The sequence below is a fragment of the Borostomias antarcticus genome, assembly GCF_949987555.1.
Source record: "Borostomias antarcticus genome assembly, chromosome: 3".
Lineage (NCBI taxonomy): Eukaryota > Metazoa > Chordata > Actinopteri > Stomiiformes > Stomiidae > Borostomias > Borostomias antarcticus.
This window is the reverse complement of record NC_140236.1, coordinates 13,005,342-13,027,017: the sequence shown is the minus strand read 5'-3', so window position 1 is coordinate 13,027,017 and position 21,676 is coordinate 13,005,342. Positions and strand designations below refer to the sequence as shown.

Below are 21,676 nucleotides of genomic sequence, written 5' to 3'. Positions count from 1 at the left end.
ATAGACACCTACACATGTGTTACTCTGTATGCTGGTGAAAAATGGACATCGAATTGGACATGAACGTGAATAAAAATCGAGAGGTTGAGTCTGGCACTGCAAGGCTGCCTCGGTGTTTTCGTCACACGAGTGAGTCACTACTGACTGTGTGTGTGTGTGTGTGTGTGTGTGTGTGTGTGTGTGTGTGTGTGTGTGTGTGTGTGTGTGTGTGTGTGTGCACGCGCGTGGATCAAGGGGAACGTTGCTGCAGTGTGTGAGCACTGACAGAATAAAGTAGGGCACGGCGGCACGGGGGGAGGCGGGGGGACAGCTGCATTGCAGACGGCCCTTGAGGGAGTGGGAGTGAATAATCAGGAGCCCGGCAGCCCCCCCGGGGTGCGACGACGGCGAGCAGCGAGTGCTGCAGATCCCTCCGCCATTCATACTCTCTCCACTCCGCAGCGCTCCGTGCCGGCCGGCCCATTCACAGAACCCGACTGGAGGGGGCGGTCTCACGCACGCCGCCTCCCACACCCAGCGGAGGGGGAGAGATGCACACAGCCACGCTCTGCCAGTCTCCCTTACCTTACACTGTTAACCCCTTCCCTCGCCCCTCCCTAATCCACTCACCCCCAAGACGCTTTACGTCTTTATCGTACACTGAGGAGGTAAAGCGGGTCGTCCGGTGATCATAGGGTTGGCGGTTCGATTCCCGGCTCCTCCTGTCCTGATGTGGGAAGTGTCTTCGGGCAAAGACGCTGAACCCCAAATCGCTTCCAATGAGCAGGCTAGCACCTTGCATGGCAGCCGGCCGCTATCGTGTGTGAAAGTGTGTGTGTGTGTGTGTGTGTGTGTGTGTGTGTGTGTGTGTGTGTGTGTGTGAATGTGTGTGTGTGTGTGTGTGTGTGTGAATGGGTGAATGACAGGCCATTGTAAAGTGATTTGTCCGTTAAAGTAGAGAGGTGCTATGTAAGTGCAGTCTATTTATGTTGTACCATGCACGATGAAATATTTACCATGCGCCCGACATGGGGCTCGAACCTACGACCCTGAGATGAAAGGTCTGGTGCTCTACTGACAGGCCTTGTGATTCCATGGTGGAGTTATGACTCCTCCACATGCAATCAGGTGATATTTAGTCTGACTCAACAGATGTAGGTTTTGGAGATAAGCCTTGTCATTCGTTTATTACTGCCCAACCAGTGGCAGCGAATTGTGATTGGTTTGAATATAATGAAATACAGCGTAGATAGGTTATGTAGAAGTGTGGAGATATGTCTGGCTATGTAGAAGTGTGGAGATAGGTCTGGCTATGTAGAAGTGTGGAGATAGGTCTGGCTATGTAGAAGTGTGGAGATAGGTCTGGCTATGTAGAAGTGTGGAGATAGATCTGGCTATGTAGAAGTGTGGAGATAGGTCTGGCTATGTAGAAGTATGGAGATAGATCTGGCTATGTAGAAGTGTGGAGATAGGTCTGGCTATGTGAGACGAGGTGTTTTTAGACAGTACTGATCCCATACAAAGACATCTGGGTTTCTCACAGCTGGTAAACATCATATGTCAACCTCATTCCTAACGGCCTGGGAGACAGAGAGGATAGAACAGTTGCTTGTGTAACCGAGGGAAACGTGGAGTAGCTGGTGAAACTCACTCCTCAAAGGAGCGCTGACAGTCCCTCCAAGTGGGACGTCCCTGTTGGCGCAACTGTCAGCGTGTCCACCTCCCAAGTGTGAGACCCGGGTTATAATCCCACCCTGGGCATGCCGTGACGGATGGGTCACACTTTCATTCAGCATACAGATAGATTACCTGGGGCCGCTGACCACATTGATAGGACAGGTGATAATGGTGTAAGTATAAGATGTAGATGAAGTGAAGAACCTTGACTCAAATCCATATCTCTGCAGGGGGCTGTCTTCGGTTTCAAAGAGACACCTTATAATAATGTTCCATACTGCCACGAAATGAGCACACCCACATGGAAACAAGGGCAAAGAAAAGCATACTCTTCACATAATTACAAATACTGAGTAGCCTAGAACGTACTGTATCTGGCATGGCCATGTCACATCAGGTGAAAATGTGTATGAGCATGATCAAGGATGGAGAAAGTTCATTGCACAAAAGTAGCCTAGTACATATCTCTCCATGGTGCATACATTAATTATCAATAATCCATCAATCAATGCCCTTAATAGTAGGCTATAGTGTAGAAAGACTAATTAAGAAAGAAAGATTAGTATTGGACGTTTAGATATGTATTCTGTATAGCTGGAATAAGTGAACGCAAAGAATGAAAGATAACCCTCTAAACTTCACCAACCTGTATCTGGGCTCAGGAAACTAGACGTTTTTTTTTAAGAAAGGTTTCAGATTGTTAGGTACGTTATAGTAACGCTATATAATCTGTCAGGTTCCAAACTATCGGTGCTGTTTTTCAGCAGAAAAGCCTACAGGCACCGTGGTCACTAGACAAAGACGACTAGGGAACATGCGGCCGGGCCGGCATGAATCAAATTCGGTAAACGGTGCAAAATATGACCCGGATTAGGGAACGTGAGAACCCTTAACGTCACCTCTTGTAGGCTACGATGCACGCCTAGCTGTGTAACCAACCGCTAAATTGACCACTCGGGCATAGGCTAATAACACTTCCATTACTAGCCTATAATGTGACAGTGCGTAAATCTGCAGTGGTCTACACCAGTCTTTAGCGGGCTCGCTTTCCCGTCCGGTCGGTCTATTACCGGGCTGTGGTACTCTAGGAGCGTGCTGTGGTGTGTCTATTACCGGGCTGTGGTACTCTAGGAGCGTGCTGTGGTGTGTCTATTACCGGGCTGTGGTACTCTAGGAGCGTGCTGTGGTGTGTCTATTACCGGGCTGTGGTACTCTAGGAGCGTGCTGTGGTGTGTCTATTACCGGGCTGTGGTACTCTAGGAGCGTGCTGTGGTGTGCTAACGGCAGAGCTGCTGCCCGCCTGCCTTGATTTGTCATAATGCAGCGAGGGGGAGGGGGCGCGTTTCCTCTGCAGCACTGCAGGTACGGAGCCACGGGCAGGACGGAGCACAGGGAGGCAGAGCTGTCGGAAGTGCAGAAGACGCTCTCTTTTCACCCGCTAATGTTTCACTGTCTACGGAGCCGGTGGTCCCTCGCGCTACACTGGGGAGAGAGGGGTCGTTTGGGATGCGCTATATAAACCCTAGCAGCCCAACTCCAACCCTAACCCTAACCCTCCCTGGCTCGGTCATGAGGATGTTGATCAGAATCCTGCCGTGGTACAACTGCACCCGCGAGACAAAACAGCAGATGGTGTTCTACACAATGCAGGGTGACAGTGGGCGTGTTTTTGGTAAACGCTGTAAACTAGCGCAGACAGAGCAATTATTCGCTCAAATTGAATCTTTTTTTTAATTGACAGGAGTCATCATTTACAAAGACTCCAGTCCCATTGTCAGCAGGGCAGCTCACTTTCAGGCGTGTGCCGAGTCGATGTTAAAACATGTCAGGATGCGTCGAGGGTTTTTTTCCGTTAGACGAAATTCCAAAATGTTCTCCAAAATAGATATTCCCACCTCAGCTCGATATTGGTGGACACTTTGAAACTGAAAGTGAAACCGCAAATTGTTTAATATCCCGGTAATGAGAGCGCCAAGGCGGCGCGAGCTTTTAAAAGCACGATCGACGGCTCGAGGGGGAAACTAGGGCGTCTGTTTACCTGCGGCACGTGCGCACGACGTCTACGAGCAGAGAGCTTTTTTCTTTTACTGCAGGCTACCAGAGACCAGAGCAGGGGGGAGGAGGGAGGAGAGGGGAGGAGGGGAGGGGGCTATGATAGGAAGAGTAGTGAGCCGTCTTTATCCCTCTCCCCCTCTCTCTCTCTCTCTCTCTCTCTCTCTCTCTCCTCACGTCGCTCTTATACTTTGTTCCATTGTTGATGAGTGCTGTATGGAGATTCCACACCAAGGATATTTTTTCCTCACTAAACCGCTCAGTACCAAGAACTGGGAAACTGTGCACATGAGTGAAGTACGGCTTGCTTGGACTTTACTCAGAATGCCAGCGAATGACATATTTTCCTAAAAACGAGGGAAACAGTTTTCTTTCAGTGGGACTCTAGCAATGGAAAATGAAGTAGAAGGTTAGATGTGTTAAGTTATATCTTTGTCTGGGTGGTTTCTTTGTGTGCCTATGTGCAGTTTGGTTTCTTTGCGTATAGTGTTGTGTTATGTGCGTCCGAGTGGCAGAAGAAGTTTTAAGTTACATACTCGGAGCTCTCCCAGGCGAACACACAAGTGTTTAAATCGTTATATCGTATTCAGTTCATCTGTGTCTGTGACTGTTAAGAATGTTTTGTCAGGCCCATGACAAAATGTTTTATTTATAGCCTACATTAGTTTTGTGTGTCTGTCTTAGTTAAGAGTTGGCGTTCATAGTAACCAACTCATGCTCATCTCTGACTTGTACTGTATGTAGACTGTAGACCTTGAATGTACCTTTTCATATTTTCTGTGTCCATGCACACAGTTTGTCTAGGTTACAGCACGATTCCATCACCTATAGGAGAAGTGACTCATAAACCCACAACTATGAGCAGTTTATATGAGCGTGTCTTGGCTAGTCTTAAAGCCTGCCAAACAGCATGTGCATTTCTACTGGACAATACCGACTCAGTGGTTTCATTTGCCGGTAGAAGCTTTCACGTGTGATCCTGCTATCGTGCATTTTGTGTGCTTACATTGACTTCGTCTGCATCGTCCTCTGTTAATTTATAACACGAAACAACTGTTGTCCATCACAAGTGTTTGTTGCGCGTTTATAGCTATTTCCTCCTAATCATCATCGGACTTGACAAGTGACAATCCCTGCATTCGGTCCCTCTTGTTGATTACCGGTCTTCAAAGTCTAGCGCAGTCTTCCGGCGGACTGAGCGAGCGGTGTCGCATCGTGTTGTTTACTGTAGTTGAACTATCCGTTTCTCTAGGCATAAAAATGTACCGTCCGTGAAAACAATCGTGTCCTCTGGGATTGTTGACGTTGAACAGTAGCTGCTCGGAGAAGTAGAGAGTTCATCTCCATTACACTGTTCTGAAAAAGCCGTAGAGTAGCCTAGGCTCTGGGGGGTAGAGAGAGCTCGGTCTGATAGCTCAGCTGCAGCGCACCTGTGGTCAGCCGAGATCTGTGTGCTTTCAGCACCACGGACAGCGACGCTGGCGCTATGAGGAAGTCCGCAAGTCACGTTGTTGTCTTGTCGCCCTTTTTGTTGTTGTTGAACTTTTGTCACAACTCTGCAGTTGAACTCTTTAAACGAACTTTCCCAATAACAGAATATAATACTTTTCAACTTGTTGCTTATGAACATGCAATAGCTACACACTCACTGAAACCCAGTTTAAATTCTTTCTACCTCCGGGACCACAAAAAAGTTTAACTTTCAGGATCGTCTTGCGTAGCCTATTTAAGATGAGAGCTGTAAGAGTTATATTTCATAACGAAATATTTGTTTGAATACATAACTTAATTAGCCGAGTTCGCTCTACATGCAGTGGGCATTCATGTACAGTAGACTAGTGCTTCTGTGTTGCATCCATCTAGATGGGTTGGGAGTAGCTTCGAGCAGCGAAGGGGAAATAATAAGATGAGAGTGATTGCTCACCCCGGGGCTTGGTCCACAGAGATGGAAACCTGTGGAGGGTGGAAATGGTTTGTTTGCGGCTCCTCTCTGTGCCTCCCCTTAAACTGCTCAGGCAATTTAAGATGACCCAGTTCCAGGCCACAGACATAATCAACAAGTTTGGACTTATCTGAAAACTTTTGGGAAGGAAATAGAAGACACTGTCATTGTATAGATATACCATATACAGTACACAACCGCTGTGATTGTATAGATATACCATATACAGTACACAACCGAAATGATGAAGGACAGTGCCAGTTTCTTGATGCTGTAATGTAGGCTTACTGTATCAGTGTAATTTAGGCTTACTGTGTCAGTGTAGTAGGCTTACTGTATCGGTGTAGTAGGCTTACTGTATCAGTGTAATATAGGCTTACTGTATCAGTGTAGTAGGCTTACTGTATCGGTGTAGTAGGCTTACTGTATCAGTGTAATATAGGCTTACTGTATCAGTGTAATGTAGGCTTATGTATCAGTGTAGTAGGCTTACTGTATTAGTGTAATATAGGCTTACTGTGTCAGAGAAACATCGCAAGTGTGTTACCAGATTACTGACTTTTCATCAGTTGTCACTGCAGCGTACTTGGGGTGAAATGACTCTTGTGTGTGTGTGTGTTTATGCTGAGTGTGTTGTTGCTCTGTTAACGGAGAGCCTAGGAGACATCCTCCCCCCACACACACTCCTCAGGCTGTTTTCCTGCTCAGCTAAGGGCCAGGCTCTTCCTCATCAGACTGAACAATATCCGCTCTCACCGTCGCCCGTCGGCTTCTGAACTCTGAACTGCTCTACATTCCGAAGCCGTCGTGTCCTCTACCACAGGCAGGCCACGCCACGCCACGTCACGTCACGCCACGCCACGCCACGCCACGTCTCCGGACCTGTTTGTGACCGAGCCTGGATGGGCTGCGTGCCGTTAAGGACAGCCTACGGTAGGCGGGCTTCTAACCGGTCACCGTCGTGACCTCCGACGAGAAAGGTCATGGGATGAACGGGGGATGCTTTATCCATGCCGTTGACTGTGCTGTACATACCCCAGCGTGTTCCAGTCCGTCCTAGTCTCCTGGTGCATACTGTGGGCATAACACCGCACAAGAGAAACCTTCTGACTCAACTTGGAGTTGGATTGGTTTTCAAACCGTACGTCACGAGACTGAAACTTTCTCAAGGTTTTTTTTTCCGCTAATGCATTCCGGTTGAACACTGTGGCACACTAGTTCAATCAATTCAACAAAGATCCATTCGGCAACTGATCACACACACACACACACACACACACACACATAGTCCTTTTATAATCCCACTGTAGGGTTAGGGTTGACGACAGCCTGTTGCAGGTTGTAGAAGTGGCAAAAGACAACGTACTGTGTAAGAAGCCAGCAGTAGAGAGACACGCCAGGCAGGTCATTATTATAGGAAACTTTGCCTCTGATTTCCACACTGCCACCAGTCCCAGCTGTGAGAGCGTCTGCCAGATGGCTTAGCCTCTTACTCTGCATGATCACAAATACCAGCTCCTGTCAGTCACACACACACACACACACATGCACGCACACACATGCACGCACACACACACACACACACACACACACAGACTCAGAGGGAGGTGAGACCACAGGCTCTTTGGAACATGTGGGGGTTGGTGATCTGTACCGAGATAATGAGGTCTAGTGTTGAGCGTGACTGGCAGGAACAGAACCACGGGTTCAGAACTGGATTAAAGGCAGCTGCGTCCGCCCGCACTCTGGGTAGCACTGCTCCAGTGTAGAATATGCCTCTGTTATATACAGTACAGTTACATACAGTAACATACTGTTACATATGGTAACATACAGTTACATCTGGTTACATACCGTGCTGGACCCTGAGCCACTCCCTGCAGAGGTCGCTGGACGGATGATTCCTGAGCGCGGCACCGCTGCTGCTCACCGCTCCCCCAGGGGATGGGTCAAATGCGGAGGACAAATTTCACACGCTCAGGTGTGTGACAATCATTGGGACTTTAACTTTTAACTTTAAAACCAGAATGCTACGTGCAGCACTGGACATAAGTCATAGCGCGCATGTGAGATTTGAAGATCTGTACGGAGAGAGGCCAAGGATGAGTGGGAAGATATCAGCAAAGAGAATGAGGCTGGCTGGACACTGCTACACACACCGTGAGCTTCCGGCCAGCAAGCTGGTGATATGGGAGTCGCGAGGACGTCCTACTAAAACATTCGTGGACATCATCAAGATGGATGCGGGAGTGGAGACCACCAATGAGATTACCGGGTGTGTGGAGGACCGGGATAACTGGAGACAAAGATGGGAGGCCCGTCTGTGGACGAACTGATGACATACAGTCACATAGGGTCACGGTTCAAATACAGAAACCGAACTCAGACGGAGCTGAGCTGTATATTGTCTCAGATAAGGTAAACAGAGAGCATCTTGGTTTTAGGTGGCGCCATCTGTGCAGCGCAGTCTCTAAGGAGCAGCTGCTCTGATGCTGCTGTAATACCTGGGACTTAGTAGCCATTATTCATTGTTGTCATAACCCCCCCCCCCACACACACACACACACACACACCTACCACCACCCCTCCCTCATAAGACGCCTGGGACCTCGATGCCCTGGATCGATCGACGCCACTGTAGACGGACACTGTACCAGATAATAGGCCTGAGCACAGCATGGCCTTCTGTCACCCCCTGGGGAGGAACGGGAGACACTTTCAGAAATTAGGAGACCAATAACAAATTGTGCAACTGCAGATAAGGGAGTAGAATATTCACTATGAATGATTAAATAGTATCCCCTGGCCTTTCACATGCTTTCTGCTCGATACTACTACTGTACAACACAAAGGCAAAGCTAATTAACCTCAAATAAGTGCTTGATAAGCTTCTAGTAGAGTATCTAGCAGGCTCTGGTGTTGTTTCTTAATGCCTTGGGAAAGGGTGTGTTGCCTTTCTGTGTATGTGTGTGTGTGTGTGTGTGCGTGCGTGTGCATTTCATCATACAGTACATGGTACCCATGTCTTGTACATATGACAAATAAACCAACTTGTGTGTGCCAGCGCTAGCATTAGGCGAGAGCGTACCCCTTAGCTGAGCAGTAACAGCCCGAGTAGTGTGTGTGTCCCTGGTGAAACACACCCCTGCCCCATCCTCACGCCCCCCCCTCTCTCTCTCTCTCCCTCTCTCTCACTCTCTCTCTCCCCCCCTCTCTCTCTCTCTTTCTCTCTCTCTCTCTCCCTCTCTCTCACTCTCTCTCTCCCTCCCCTCTCTCTCTCTCTCCCTCTCTCTCACTCTCCCCCCCCCTCTCTCTCTCTCTCTCTCTCTCCCTCTCTCCCCCCCCCCCTCTCTCTCTCTCCCTCTCTCTCTCTCTCTCTCTCTCTCTCTCTGTATGACAGGACAGGAGCCGTCCTTCACTGCTCACTGACCCAGCTCCTCACACAGACAAATTGAAGTGCTGGAATATATATTCCTCTCCCCAGGCCTGTGGTTTTAGAGGGCCCGTAGATTGCTGTGAAGTGTCCTTAACTGAGCAGCTGAATGGACGGTGTGTCCTGGTGGGATCTCTGAGCTCGGAGCCCCGGGGGCCAGCCGCAGTGGAGGGGGAGGAGGGAGGGGGGAGCGGGTCGTGCCGTTGTTTCGCTCCGCGGTCGACCCACAGAGAGAAGACGGAGGAGCGATCGCCCCACGGGAGACCCGGTGACATGTCACTGAGATGTGAGAGGTGGGGGGTGGGGGGGCAGTGACTGACTCATACCCTGAGAGGAGTTAGTGAGTCTCACTCAGTCACAGTGGAGTCAGGAGGGCGGGGAGGTTGAAGGGCAGTACTTCAAGATGTGGCTAAACATGCTAAGCACCCCAGGTGGAGGCGGTACTCGTAGAGGTAGAGGTAGGGAGGTAGGTAGAGGTAGGGAGGTAGGTAGAGGTAGGGAGGTAGAGAGGTAGAGGTAGAGGTAGAGGTAGGGAGGTAGGTAGAGGTAGAGAGGTAGAGGTAGAGAGGTAGAGGTAGGTAGAGGTAGAGAGGTAGAGGTAGAGAGGTAGAGGTAGGGAGGTAGAGAGGTAGAGGTAGGGAGGTAGAGAGGTAGAGGTAGAGAGGTAGGGAGGTAGGTAGAGGTAGAGAGGTAGAGGTAGGTAGAGAGGTAGAGAAGTAGAGGTAGAGGTAGAGGTAGGGAGGTAGGTAGAGGTAGGTAGAGGTAGAGAAGTAGAGGTAGAGGTAGAGAGGTAGAGGTAGGGAGGTAGGTAGAGGTAGGTAGAGGTAGAGGTAGAGAGGTAGAGAGGTAGAGGTAGGTAGAGAGGTAGAGAAGTAGAGGTAGAGGTAGAGGTAGAGAGGTAGAGGTAGGTAGAGAGGTAGAGAAGTAGAGGTAGAGGTAGGTAGAGAGGTAGAGGGAGGGAGGTAGAGGTAGAGAGGTAGAGGTAGGGAGGTAGGTAGAGGTAGAGAGGTAGAGGTAGGTAGAGGTAGAGGTAGAGAGGTAGAGGTAGGGAGGTAGGTAGAGGTAGGTAGAGGTAGAGGTAGAGAGGTAGGGGTAGGTAGAGAAGTAGAGGTAGAGAGGTAGAGGTAGGGAGGTAGGTAGAGGTAGGTAGAGGTAGAGGTAGAGAGGTAGAGGGAGGGAGGTAGAGGTAGAGAGGTAGAGGTAGGTAGAGAGGTAGAGAAGTAGAGGTAGAGGTAGAGGTAGAGGTAGAGGGAGGGAGGTAGAGGTAGAGGTAGAGAGGTAGAGGTAGGGAGGTAGGTAGAGGTAGAGAGGTAGAGGTAGGGAGGTAGGTAGAGGTAGAGAGGTAGAGGTAGGTAGAGAAGTAGAGGTAGAGGTAGAGAGGTAGGGAGGTAGGTAGAGGTAGAGGTAGAGAGGTAGGGGTAGGTAGAGAAGTAGAGGTAGAGAGGCGGATAGGCGCTCCGGTCAGCGTAGACTAGGTGTGCTCCTTACTCTGGGCATGTGTGAGAACTTGTCGTGTGTGAGGTCACTCCTGAAGTCGTCATCACACACACGTCATCACACACATCATGCTCCCCAGTGCTCTGAAGGCAGCAGGGGGGAGGACTCATCGTGTAGACGCACACACACACACACACACGCTTCCCATGCTCCTTGTGGTTCACGCCTGACGTATGAGCGTGGAATTAGAGTTATATTTCCATGGGTGTGAAAGTGTCATGCGACAGAGTGTATGGAATATCTAGGTCATAGCTGGTGACGTAGAACCGGAATGCGTTTTCCTCGCATAATTATTATGAAAGACGTTGTGGCTTTCGCTCATTATTATTTCCCCCAGGAAGTGCTGAGATTTTTGTTTAAATGATCCCGAAATGCATCCTAAAATTTCATTTTGAGTCAAGATCCAGCGGTTTAATAATTACCAAGTTATCTTTTCGACTTACTATAGCACAAATCCCCCATGTTTTCGATTCTCGGCTTATATGTATGTCTAATGTTAACAGCTCATACGTGTCTGTGTGTTTGCTGGGGACAGTGATTAGCTGTGTAGTAACATGAATGGTCTTCTTCCTGGCTGCCTGTCAGAGCAATGTGTGTGTGTGTGTGTGCGTACGCGCGTGTCACTGCCACCCCGTGAGACTGACCACGTCTGCCACTACACACTATTTTAGCAGGAAGTGGGAGGTGCTTGGTGATGTCACGGTGTTGTTGTGGTTCTGTGTGGCTGTGCGCGGCCCCTCCCTCCCCCCCCCCCCTCTGCAGTATACGTGCATCTCATCCGGAGCAGCCGGGCAGCAGGTGGAGATGACATCATCTGCACTGCAGCACACTGCAGCACCGGGTCTGAACAAAGACATGTCAGCCTGCCGCTAAGTACTGCTGCCCCCGCCGTCTCTCTCTCCCTCTCTCTCTCTCTCTCTCTCTCTCTCTCTCTCTCTCTCTCTCTCTCTCTCTCTCTCTCTCTCCATTTCTGTCTCTTTTTCTCCTACTCTCTCTGTTACTGTCTCCCTCTATCTCTCTCCCTCTCTACCTCTTTCTCTCCATCTCCCTCTCTCTCTCTCTCTCTCTCCCTCTCTCTCTCTCTCTGCCCCAGCATCTGGAGAGGGAGCACAGCCAGGTGCCTAGACAGACTACGGAGCTGTGACCTACCTCCACCCCCCCCCCTCCCCCCCACGCCCCCCGATAGCCCCCTCCCTCCCACATCAGCCATTTCCCCCGTCGGCTCCCAGCAGGTAGAGGTGAAGATGGATCCCGCCGTAGCATAGAGTAGAGGGGCTAAGAGCGGACCGCAGAGGGGCCAGACCCAGACCGCAGAGGGGCCAGACCCGGACCGCGTGTCCGCCAGCTGGTTCAGACAGAGACACTCAGGAGCGCGTGTTCCGCTCCTCCCTGTCGGACCAAACGCCTGCGCTCTCACGTCCTAAGCCTCTCGTTTCCGCTGACGGAGACTCGCCGTCCGGCCCGGCCCGGATGCCGTGGTTCCCTCTGCGTAAACGCTTACGACGACCTGACCTCTTTTTTTGGCGTTGACTCAGAGCGAACCCGACGGTGACATGTTTTTGCTCTCCGGGGAGAGAGAGCGAGAGGGCTGCGACTGCCAAGAACCGGCCGCACAAGCGCAAATGTCAGCCGGGTCCTGCTGGGAAGACCCCCCCCCCACCCCCACCCGGAGAGTCATTAGACCCCTCCCCCGACGGCCAGCGCCGAGCACTCCTACTGTATTAGCATAGTAATGGAGAATTATGTACATCATATTTTTTGTCTATTGCTTGCATTCCTCCTCTCGTTTTGCGGCGGTCCCCCTCTTCCCATTCATCAGCAAAGCCGATACTGAGGGAGGGGGGGTGGGGGTATCTACACATACACACACACACACAGGCATGCTCCTGTCGCCTAGTTACCGCTCGGCAGTAGGTTGCCACAGAAACGGCCTCACGGCGGCTAAATGAGGAATGCTAATGCAGTCCTAAGCTTTCCTCCTGCTGCTGCACTGGGCTTTTTGTGCCCATTCCTTCCCCGTGTGTGTGTGTGTGTGTGTGTGTGTGTGTGTGTGTGTGTGTGTGTGTGTGTGTGTGTGTGTGTGTGTGTGTGTGTGTGTGTGCGTGCATGCGGGTAAGGGTGAATATGTGTGTGTCTAGTGGTTTTGCAGTGGCTCTAGCGTCTGCGCTAAAGCCTTCTGCTCAGCAGAGCTACAGCAGGTCAAACTGCTGTTCTTTCAGGACGCTGGGAGGGGGTCTCAGACCGCCTGTTCTGTTCACTCGGCACTGCAGGAGGTCTTGTTTTTTTTCAATCGGAACCGAGCCGTTTCCTAGCACACCAGCCCCTAGCACACCAGCCCCTAGCATACAAGCCTCTAGCACACCAGCCCCTAGCATACCAGCACCTAGCACACCAGCCCCTAGCATACCAGCCCCTAGCACAGTGGCCCCTAGCATACAAGCCTCTAGCATACCAGCCCCTAGCATACCAGCCCCTAGCATACCAGCCCCTAGCATACCAGCACCTAGCACACCAGCCCCTAGCACACCAGCCCCTAGCACAGTGGCCCCTAGCACACCAGCCCCTAGCATACCGGCCCCTAGCATACCAGCCCCTAGCACACCAGCCCCTAGCATACAGTACAAGCCTCTAGCACACCGGCCCCTAGCACACCAGCCCCTAGCATACCGGCCCCTAGCATACCAGCCCCTAGCACACCGGTCCCTAGCATACAAGCATCTAGCACACCAGCCCCTAGCATACAGTACAAGCCTCTAGCACACCGGCCCCTAGCACACCAGCCCCTAGCATACAAGCCTCTAGCACACCAGCCCCTAGCATACCAGCACCTAGCACAGCGGCCCCTAGCACACCAGCCCCTAGCATACCGGCCCCTAGCACACCAGCCCCTAGCACACCAGTCCCTAGCATACAAGCATCTAGCACACCAGCCCCTAGCATACAAGCCTCTAGCACACCAGCCCCTAGCACACCGGCCCCTAGCATACAAGCCTCTAGTACACCAGCCTCTAGCATACCGGCCCCTAGCACACCAGCCCCTAGCACACCGGCCCCTAGCATACCAGCCCCTAGCATACCAGCCCCTAGCATACCAGCCCCTAGCATACCAGCCCCTAGAACACCGGTCCCTAGCATACAAGCCTCTAGTACACCAGCCTCTAGCACACCAGCCCCTAGCACACCAGCCCCTAGCACACCAGCCCCTAGCATACCAGCCCCTAGCATATTCCCTGTCCAGGGGGGCTGTGGAATGAGAGGAGGTGGAGGCCTTGGCCCTTAACGATCTGTACTTAATCAGCAGGAGAGGACCTTCGTCCGTGGACTCCCCCTAGAGAGAGTCCGAGGGTCAGAGCTGAGAGTTGGGGGGGGGAGTGGACGCTCGGAACGAGCTGCCGCTGGCGGGGCAATCAGCAGGTGTGTATTAGGGCGCCTGAGCTGGCGCTGCGGTGATGGAGCACTGGGGGATGTGTGGACGGCTGCGCCGGCAGCCATTAGCCGGTGATTGATAGGCCTTAAAGGTTATTTTAGTAAAGGCAATTGTTGGAGTGGGAAGCTGGTGATTGATGTTATTGTTATAGCTGACGTACGGGGAGATTAATAATGATTACGCCCGGAGTTAACATCAGCTCACACCGAGAGGAAAATGAGCCTGCCGCGAGCCGAGGGGATTCTCAGACCCAACGGCGGCTTTCTGAAACGGCGGGGGTGTGTTTGCGCCCGCGAAACAGCGTGAAACCTCAACACCGGTCGGACGACGGGCCGGTCTTAATCAGCCACATGTGGTCAGAGCATGTTCTAGGTGGTTGGTGGTCCGCAGCGCGCTGACGTCAGCTGTCCTGTTGTGTCCCCCCGTGCGTTGCAGACAACCAGTTCAGAATGTCCATCCTGGAGCGTCTGGAGCAGATGGAGAGGAGGATGGCGGAGATGGCCAGCCACCACCAGCACGGAGGAGGAGGGGGCGCAGGGGCTGGAGGAGGAGCAGGAGGAGGAGGAGGTGGAGGAGGAGGCGGCAACAACTCCCAGTCACAGGTAGAGTCCCGAAGCGAACAAACACCAAACTAGCTTTTCTCGATGATGAAGCAAAAAACGGCATGATGATGTTCTCTGAAATGTGAGTTCAAGGTTGTTGTTTTTACCCACAACATGTGGAAAAAAGTAAGAGTAAGCAGACATGGAGAAATGATGTCCCTTTTAATGCACACTTGACAAAAATATACAGGTGCAAGAAGTGCCCAATTGCTAATATAGCAAACATTTCTGCTCAGCCTTAAAAAAGCTCTAATGGTAAGCTCTGCCATATGGAAATAAACTGTAATTGACATTTTATGACTGTCAATTACAGATAATCAGATGTGTTTTGCGAAGCCCCACACCATTTACATGATAAGGACATAACCAGAATCACAACGGTCACTATGCGAGGAACCTGTGACCATGTGCTTTCCAGCAGTGGTTCTACTCTGTAGGAGGGGAAAATATTCCTTATGTCAAAGGTGTCACTGCGTCGCCATTCGTCTTCCATTCTCACTCACCCCTTTAAACTCCAGAGACTGAAGACATTTGTCCAGATTTGAGTCCGTCTCTAAACGCTGTGCTCAACTAGAGACTAAAGACATTCGCCCAGGTTTCGTTGCTAAAAGTGGACGGAAACAATTTGAGAGATTGCACAACCAATCCAATGTCTAATTTCCGGTAAGGCGAGTCCTATTGTAGGCAGTGGCTCTGGTTGAGACTAGCTATTCAACGGCACAGGTAGGGGGTACAGTATTTACACTGAGGAGTGAGCTTAACCAAGTCAACTCTGTTACACTTACTTACTCGTGATAATTCCAGAGTCCCTGTAGTAATCACAAGGGATGCGCCGGCTTCACAAACAGCGGATTGGGGCTTTCAGGAACACAAGAACGAGCTGCCGTCTCTATCCGTGGTCAGTGCTGCGCTGTAGAGGTTGTAAATAACCAGTGACTCATCTTGTGTGCTTGTGTGTGTGTGTGTGTGTGTGTGTCTCAGTGCGTATCGGGCCAGGGCCAGGCCGGCAGCTCCTTCGAGAGCCGCGTGGTGGTGGTGTGTGAGAAGATGATGAACCGGGCCTGCTGGGCCAAGTCCAAACACCTCATCCACTCCAAGACCTTCCGGGGCATGACCCTTCTCCACCTGGCCGCGGGTCAGGGCTACGCCACCCTCATCCAGACCCTCATCAAGTGGCGGTGAGCGTTTGACCATCACACTCAGGGCGCCGTATATAGATCATCCTGGTCTCGCCAGCTCACGCTGTTTCAATCCACTCATCAGTCTTGAAAAGCTCAATAGGGATCCGTTGATTGGTCGATCAGGAAACGATCAGGGTTCTTTGAGGAGATGCTAGCAGCTATGGGCGGGGTTTAGGTGTGACGACAGCGGGAAGCAGCTGTTCATTCTAAAACAACAGGTATAGCATCAGTTATATCTAAACTGGAGAGTATTTCTTCATTGAAAGAAAGCCTTTCTGCTCTCGTCTAGCTTCGGTAAGAATTTGATTTACCTGTGATACTGATAGACAGATGGTTCATCCAATCACCTGCCGAGTAGTTTTGAAAGTGCCTGAAAACAGTTTCCAACAAAGCTTGCCCAGATGGTTGAGTCAGGTTAAGTATATAGTATAAAAGCATTTTAAAAGGTTTCATCATAATGTGTTTATCTGTGTCCAGCACAAAGCATGCAGACAGTATTGACCTGGAGCTGGAGGTCGACCCCCTCAATGTGGACCACTTCTCCTGCACCCCTCTGGTAAGACATGGAGGGAAACACACAGGTCCAATCACAGATGCTCAGATATGCAGTTTCATGTATCATATGTTGAAATCTGAGAGAGAGGGAGAGAGAGAAGGAGAGAGAGAGAGAGAGAGAGAGAGAGAGAGAGAGACAGAGAGAGAGAGGGAGAGTGAGACAGAGAGAGGGAGAAGGAGAGACAGAGAGAGATAACACACCCTCACACTCACTTTTTATTTATTTATTTATACATAATCTGAATGTTGATTTTTTTGAATGTTGATTTCATATACTGCTTTGGCAATGTGGGTTCTTTTCACCTATCGTGCCAATAAATCTTATTTGAATTTGAATTTGAGAGAGGGAGAGACAGAGAGAGTGGGAGAGAGAGTCCGACGATGGTGTGAGAGACGGCGTGCCAAACCGTCCACCTACGTGTCCCCTGACCCCCTGACCTCTCGCGTTCCTGTGCGCAGATGTGGGCGTGCGCCCTGGGTCACCTGGAGGCGGCCGTGGTGCTGTACAAGTGGGACCGGCGAGCCCTGGCCATCCCCGACTCGCTGGGGCGCCTGCCCCTGTCCATCGCGCGCTCCCGCGGCCACACCAAGCTGGCCGAGTGCCTGGAGCAGCTGCAGAGGGACGAGCAGCAGCAGCCCCCCGCCCCGCTGGCCCCCGCCACGCGCATGTCCTTCTCCCCAGCCCCCGACGGCCCCGCCTCAGACAGCTGGATGGTCACCTGGGCCAGTGACAGCGTGGTGGCCCCCGGCAGCAAGAAGGGAGGCGCCGCCGCCGCCGCCACCACTACCTCCAGCGCCACCAACCTCAACCCGGGTGAGGACAGCTCTCTGCTGAGGAGAAGAGAGCTGTGGCCCTTTGTGGCTATGGAAGATCTCTTTCTCTCTCTCTCTCTCGCTCTCTCTCTCTCTCTGTCCCTCTCTCTCTCTCTGTCTCTCTCTCGCTCTCTCTGATCCCTATGCTGTGTGTGTCACTTGAACCACGCTGTGTGTCCTTCCTCTCCAGACCTGCGGAGACCCCGGTCGGAGCCCTCCAACTACTACAGCAGCGAGTGCCAGAGGGACCTCCCGCAGGCCAAGAAACACAAGCCCAACCCGGAGCTGTTCCAGGCCCGGCCGGACAAGGCCATGTCCGTCCCCCTGAGCTTGGAGCAGCACCAGCTCCACAGGCTGTCCTCCCCCAGCCCCAAGAGCCCTGACGGGGGCCTCTCCGCAGCGGGGGGTGGCGCCGGGGGAGCCAAGTGGAGCTCCAGGGAGAGTTTCCCCGGCGGCGGCCCGGGGAGGAAGGGCCCCGCGGGGGCCGGGGGGAGCGGCAGCCTGGGGAAGGAGAGGCTGGCCGGCCGGCAGCGACAGCGGGAGCAGCTGGGGATGCTGGTGATGGCCGAGAGGGAGATGGTGGACACGGAGCTGCTGTCCTACAGGGAAGACCTGGACAACCAGGACTGCCTCGCCCAGATGGACGACCTGCAGGTGAGAGGGCCTCCCCCACCCAACCGCGCTCTGGACCAGAACTGAACCCGGCTGTATCTCTTGACATCACATCCATCTCACCAAGTCCGTCTTCGACATGAGGCTCATACAATAAAGGTGTCCGCACACGTCCCCAACCAACGCCAAACACCTCCACCCAACACCAACCAACACCAACGTTGGATGTGTGCGCCGTGTTTGTTGGTGACTGTTGGCGGCGGGTGGATGGATTTAGCAGCTGAATTTTAAACTTCCAACATTCTAACAACTGCCAACTTTAGAATGTTGGGTGAGTTGGTTGGCGTTGGTTGGAACAGCGCGCAGACACCTTTACCCCTCGGCTCCGCTGCCTCCGTCAGCACCAACGGTCAGCGTCCGTCAAAAATCAACGAATGAACTTCTTAACGTCGGACGCTGGCGTCGAACGCGAGGGCGACGGCTGCGGTGGAGCCGCTGTCATTGATTACAATAGATTCATTTCCTTAGTGTCTGATAGTTGATGGTTGACGCTGATGTTACACAGTACAGTATGTTTAAAAAAATACAGGCCCCCTGCTAAGATACAGTAAAGGTTGAAGGAATATCTGAGCGTGTGGAGTCATCAGCAACATGTTGGATAAGCAGCGAGCCTATTGACAGATCTGTCACTAGGAAAACAACCATGAACAAGAACAGGAACAGATTGGGATTGACTGCTGGCAGCTCGCTAGTGCTACGCCCCTGGGTCTCTGGTGTCTGAAGCCAGTATAGGGGCAAACACATTCTGTACACACACACACACACACACACACACACAAGCAAACACACACACGCGCACACACAAACACACACAAAAGCACACAGACTTGGCCTGCCTGGCACTCTGTCGACCTCCATCACCACATAATAAACTCAGGCCATTGATCCGGCAGCACGGCCAAGGGAGTCTTCTGCCCATCCGTCTCCGTCAATGAGCTGAGGCTGGCAGGGAAGGACGCTGGGCACATGAGGGCCGACTGATCCACAACAATAACCATCCATATCATTACCGTCATCACCATCATCATCATCATCATCATCATCACCATCATCATCACCATCATCATCATCATCACCATCATCATCATTACCGTCATCACGATCATCACCATCATCACCATCACCGTCATCACCATCATCATCATCATCAACACCATCATCACCATCATCACCCCCATCATCATCATCATCATCATCATCACCATCACCATCATCATCACCATCACCATCATCACCATCATCACCATCATCACCATCATAATCATCATCATCATCATCATCACGCTGATTGTTTCCCAGAGATTGTTACGATCAGCGACAGTGAAGAGAGATGAGACTGTGCTAATAATAATAATAATAATAATAATTTGTTTTATTTACAGCACTTTTCAATGTAAAATTTTCATCTCAAAGTGCTGAAACAATCACAAAGTCATAAGAAAAGAGAGACACAAATGAATATATGATTGATTGTATGATATACATATCATGTATCCGTCCAGTGATTCTGATCCGCACCAAAATGTAATGTGTTCTAACTTGGCCCATGCTACACCCCTCCACCCCATGAAAATCACTCTGGTAGTTTTTGTATAATCCTGCTATGTGACTAATGAATGAAATAACACACACGGCTGAAAATATACCCTCCGCCAGCGGTCACTGGGCAGAGCCAAAAACAACGTGTGTGTCTGTGGCGTCTGACGTGTCTGTTCGTCCCCGTGCAGGCCAACATGATGACCCTGGCGGAGCACATCATCGAGGCCACGCCGGAGCGGATCAAGAAGGAGAATTTTGTGGCCACAGACTCGCTTCCTCTGGACAGCACCGGGGTCAGCAACACCATGAGCTGGCTGGCCAACTACCTGGGAGACGTGGAGCACCTGCCCAGCATCATACACCTACGGTGGGTGCTGCCTACCGGCCGAGGAGCTTCTCCTCCAACAGACGGGTGTGAGACAGGAAATGGAGAAGCTCCTGGTGGACTAGGCCATTGTGTGTAAGCCTTAGTCTGCTTTAACCGTCCATCTCTCTCTCTCTCTCTCTCTCTCTATCGGTCTCTCTTTCTCTCTACCCCCCTCCCCCAGATCTCTGTACAGCGAGCCGCTGACCCCGTCCTCCAACCCCAGCCTCAGCCCTGGGGGGGGGTCTCCTCTGCGGGGCGAGGGGGGAGGGGCCAACCCCATGGAGCGCCCCACCCTGCCCTCCCCCGCCGACTGGAGCGAGTTCATCAATGCCTCCAACAGCAAGGTGGAGCGCGACCTGGCCCAGCTGACGCTGTCCGACCCTGAGCAGAGGGAGCTGTACGAGGCTGCCCGGCTGGTCCAAACCGCCTTCCGAAAGTACAAGGTAACAGGCCCAGGGATCAGGTATCAGACCCCCCCCCCCCCGGCCCGCTGACCACAGTGGGAGGGGGTGGGGGATGTGTGTTAGGACCGCCCGGAGCACCATCAGGAATATCCATGTGGATTCTTGTTGTGTTTGACCTCATAATGGGTGAAATGTGTGACGTGATTCTCGAGTGGAGTGTTTTGATGATGATGATGAATGATGAATGATCTAAGCGAGCCAAACATGGACACTGTTTTGGACTGGAGAGAGGCGTGTTCACCCAGTACTCAGAGAAGCAAGGTTTTACTGTCACGTGTTGTCCCATCTTTATATCTGTCTCTGTCTCTCTCCCTTACTTACTGTAAACACACCACAATGCACAAGCACACACACACACACACACGCACACACACACACACACACACACAAATACTCACAAAGTCTCCAGTCCCTGTGGTTTCAGCATGGGAAAGGTGGCTTGAGCAGAGCATGGCCTTGCTTTGAGGAAAGACTGCACTGCCTCCTCTCCCCTGCTCCCCATATCCTCTCTCTTCCTCTCTCTCTCTATCTGTCTCTAATCTCTCTCTCTCTCTCTCTTCCTCTCTCTCTCTACCTCTCTCATCTCTCTCTCTCTCTCTCTCTCTCTAGTATGGTGTGTGGAGCCTGTTGCTGCCTGTCCTCCTCAAACAGCTCTACACACTCTGCCCAGCCCCCACCCCGACGTCTCACCCTGCTGCCCCCCCCCCCCCCTCCCATGGCGAGCTTTAATGAGTTTCCACGTCTCAAACTGTTCGTTGTCGTTCACAGTCATCTGTTCTGCCCATCTGCCAGCTGGGACTGAGGATCAACGCTGGCAGCCCGTCTCTCTCTCTCTCTCTCTGTCTCTTTCTCTCTCTCTCTCTCTCTCTCTCTCTCTCTCTCTCTCTCTCTATCTACCAACCCGTACAGAAATGTATCCCAGCAGCCCTCTCTTCCCCAGGTCCTCCCTACTCTATCTCTCCAGCCAACCAGGGGAGAGGTCACTCAGGCTCTGCGCCAACCAGACGTCAGTAGAGCACACCTAGTCTGACCACTGACCTCTGCCACTCTACTCTCCCACAGGGACGCCCGCTCAGAGAGCAACAGGAAGTAGCTGCCGCCGTCATTCAGCGTTGTTACAAGAAGTACAAACAGGTAGGTACCGACGGGGGTTTCACAGACTAGTTGACTTGTCGAATATCAAACCACTAGTCCACCCTGTGCATTGCTGGTCGACTAGTCGTCGTCCCCCAAAAAAAGATATTACAAAAAAAAAAAAAAAATAATAATATATGCTTATTGGGCTTTTTGCCAGCTGTGGGTAGTTCATCTTCATCGTTTCATCATGTTTTAATAAAAAAAAAATAATAATAATAATAATAATAATAATTATAATAATAGTTTAATAATAGTTAGCAATAGCTATACATGCTATGATTCATTTTTTTGGAAGATATCTGCGCAACCTAACAGTGTACACTGTATCTGTCCCTATTC

General features: G+C 51.5%; 1 protein-coding gene across 1 annotated transcript in view; it reads left to right on the top strand.

Annotated features, from left to right (window-relative positions):
* The window catches only part of camta1a (calmodulin binding transcription activator 1a), a gene marked incomplete at both ends in the record, with an annotated part of 374,603 nt that overhangs the window by 328,794 nt on the left and 24,133 nt on the right, over positions 1 to 21,676 (top strand). Inside the window, 8 exons of the mRNA XM_084436032.1 lie at positions 14,443 to 14,609; positions 15,591 to 15,787; positions 16,268 to 16,346; positions 16,805 to 17,159; positions 17,349 to 17,812; positions 19,558 to 19,736; positions 19,918 to 20,179; positions 21,263 to 21,334. Of these exons, the coding sequence (XP_084292158.1) occupies positions 14,443 to 14,609; positions 15,591 to 15,787; positions 16,268 to 16,346; positions 16,805 to 17,159; positions 17,349 to 17,812; positions 19,558 to 19,736; positions 19,918 to 20,179; positions 21,263 to 21,334 (1,775 nt within the window). The remainder of the gene's footprint in view (positions 1 to 14,442; positions 14,610 to 15,590; positions 15,788 to 16,267; positions 16,347 to 16,804; positions 17,160 to 17,348; positions 17,813 to 19,557; positions 19,737 to 19,917; positions 20,180 to 21,262; positions 21,335 to 21,676) is intronic.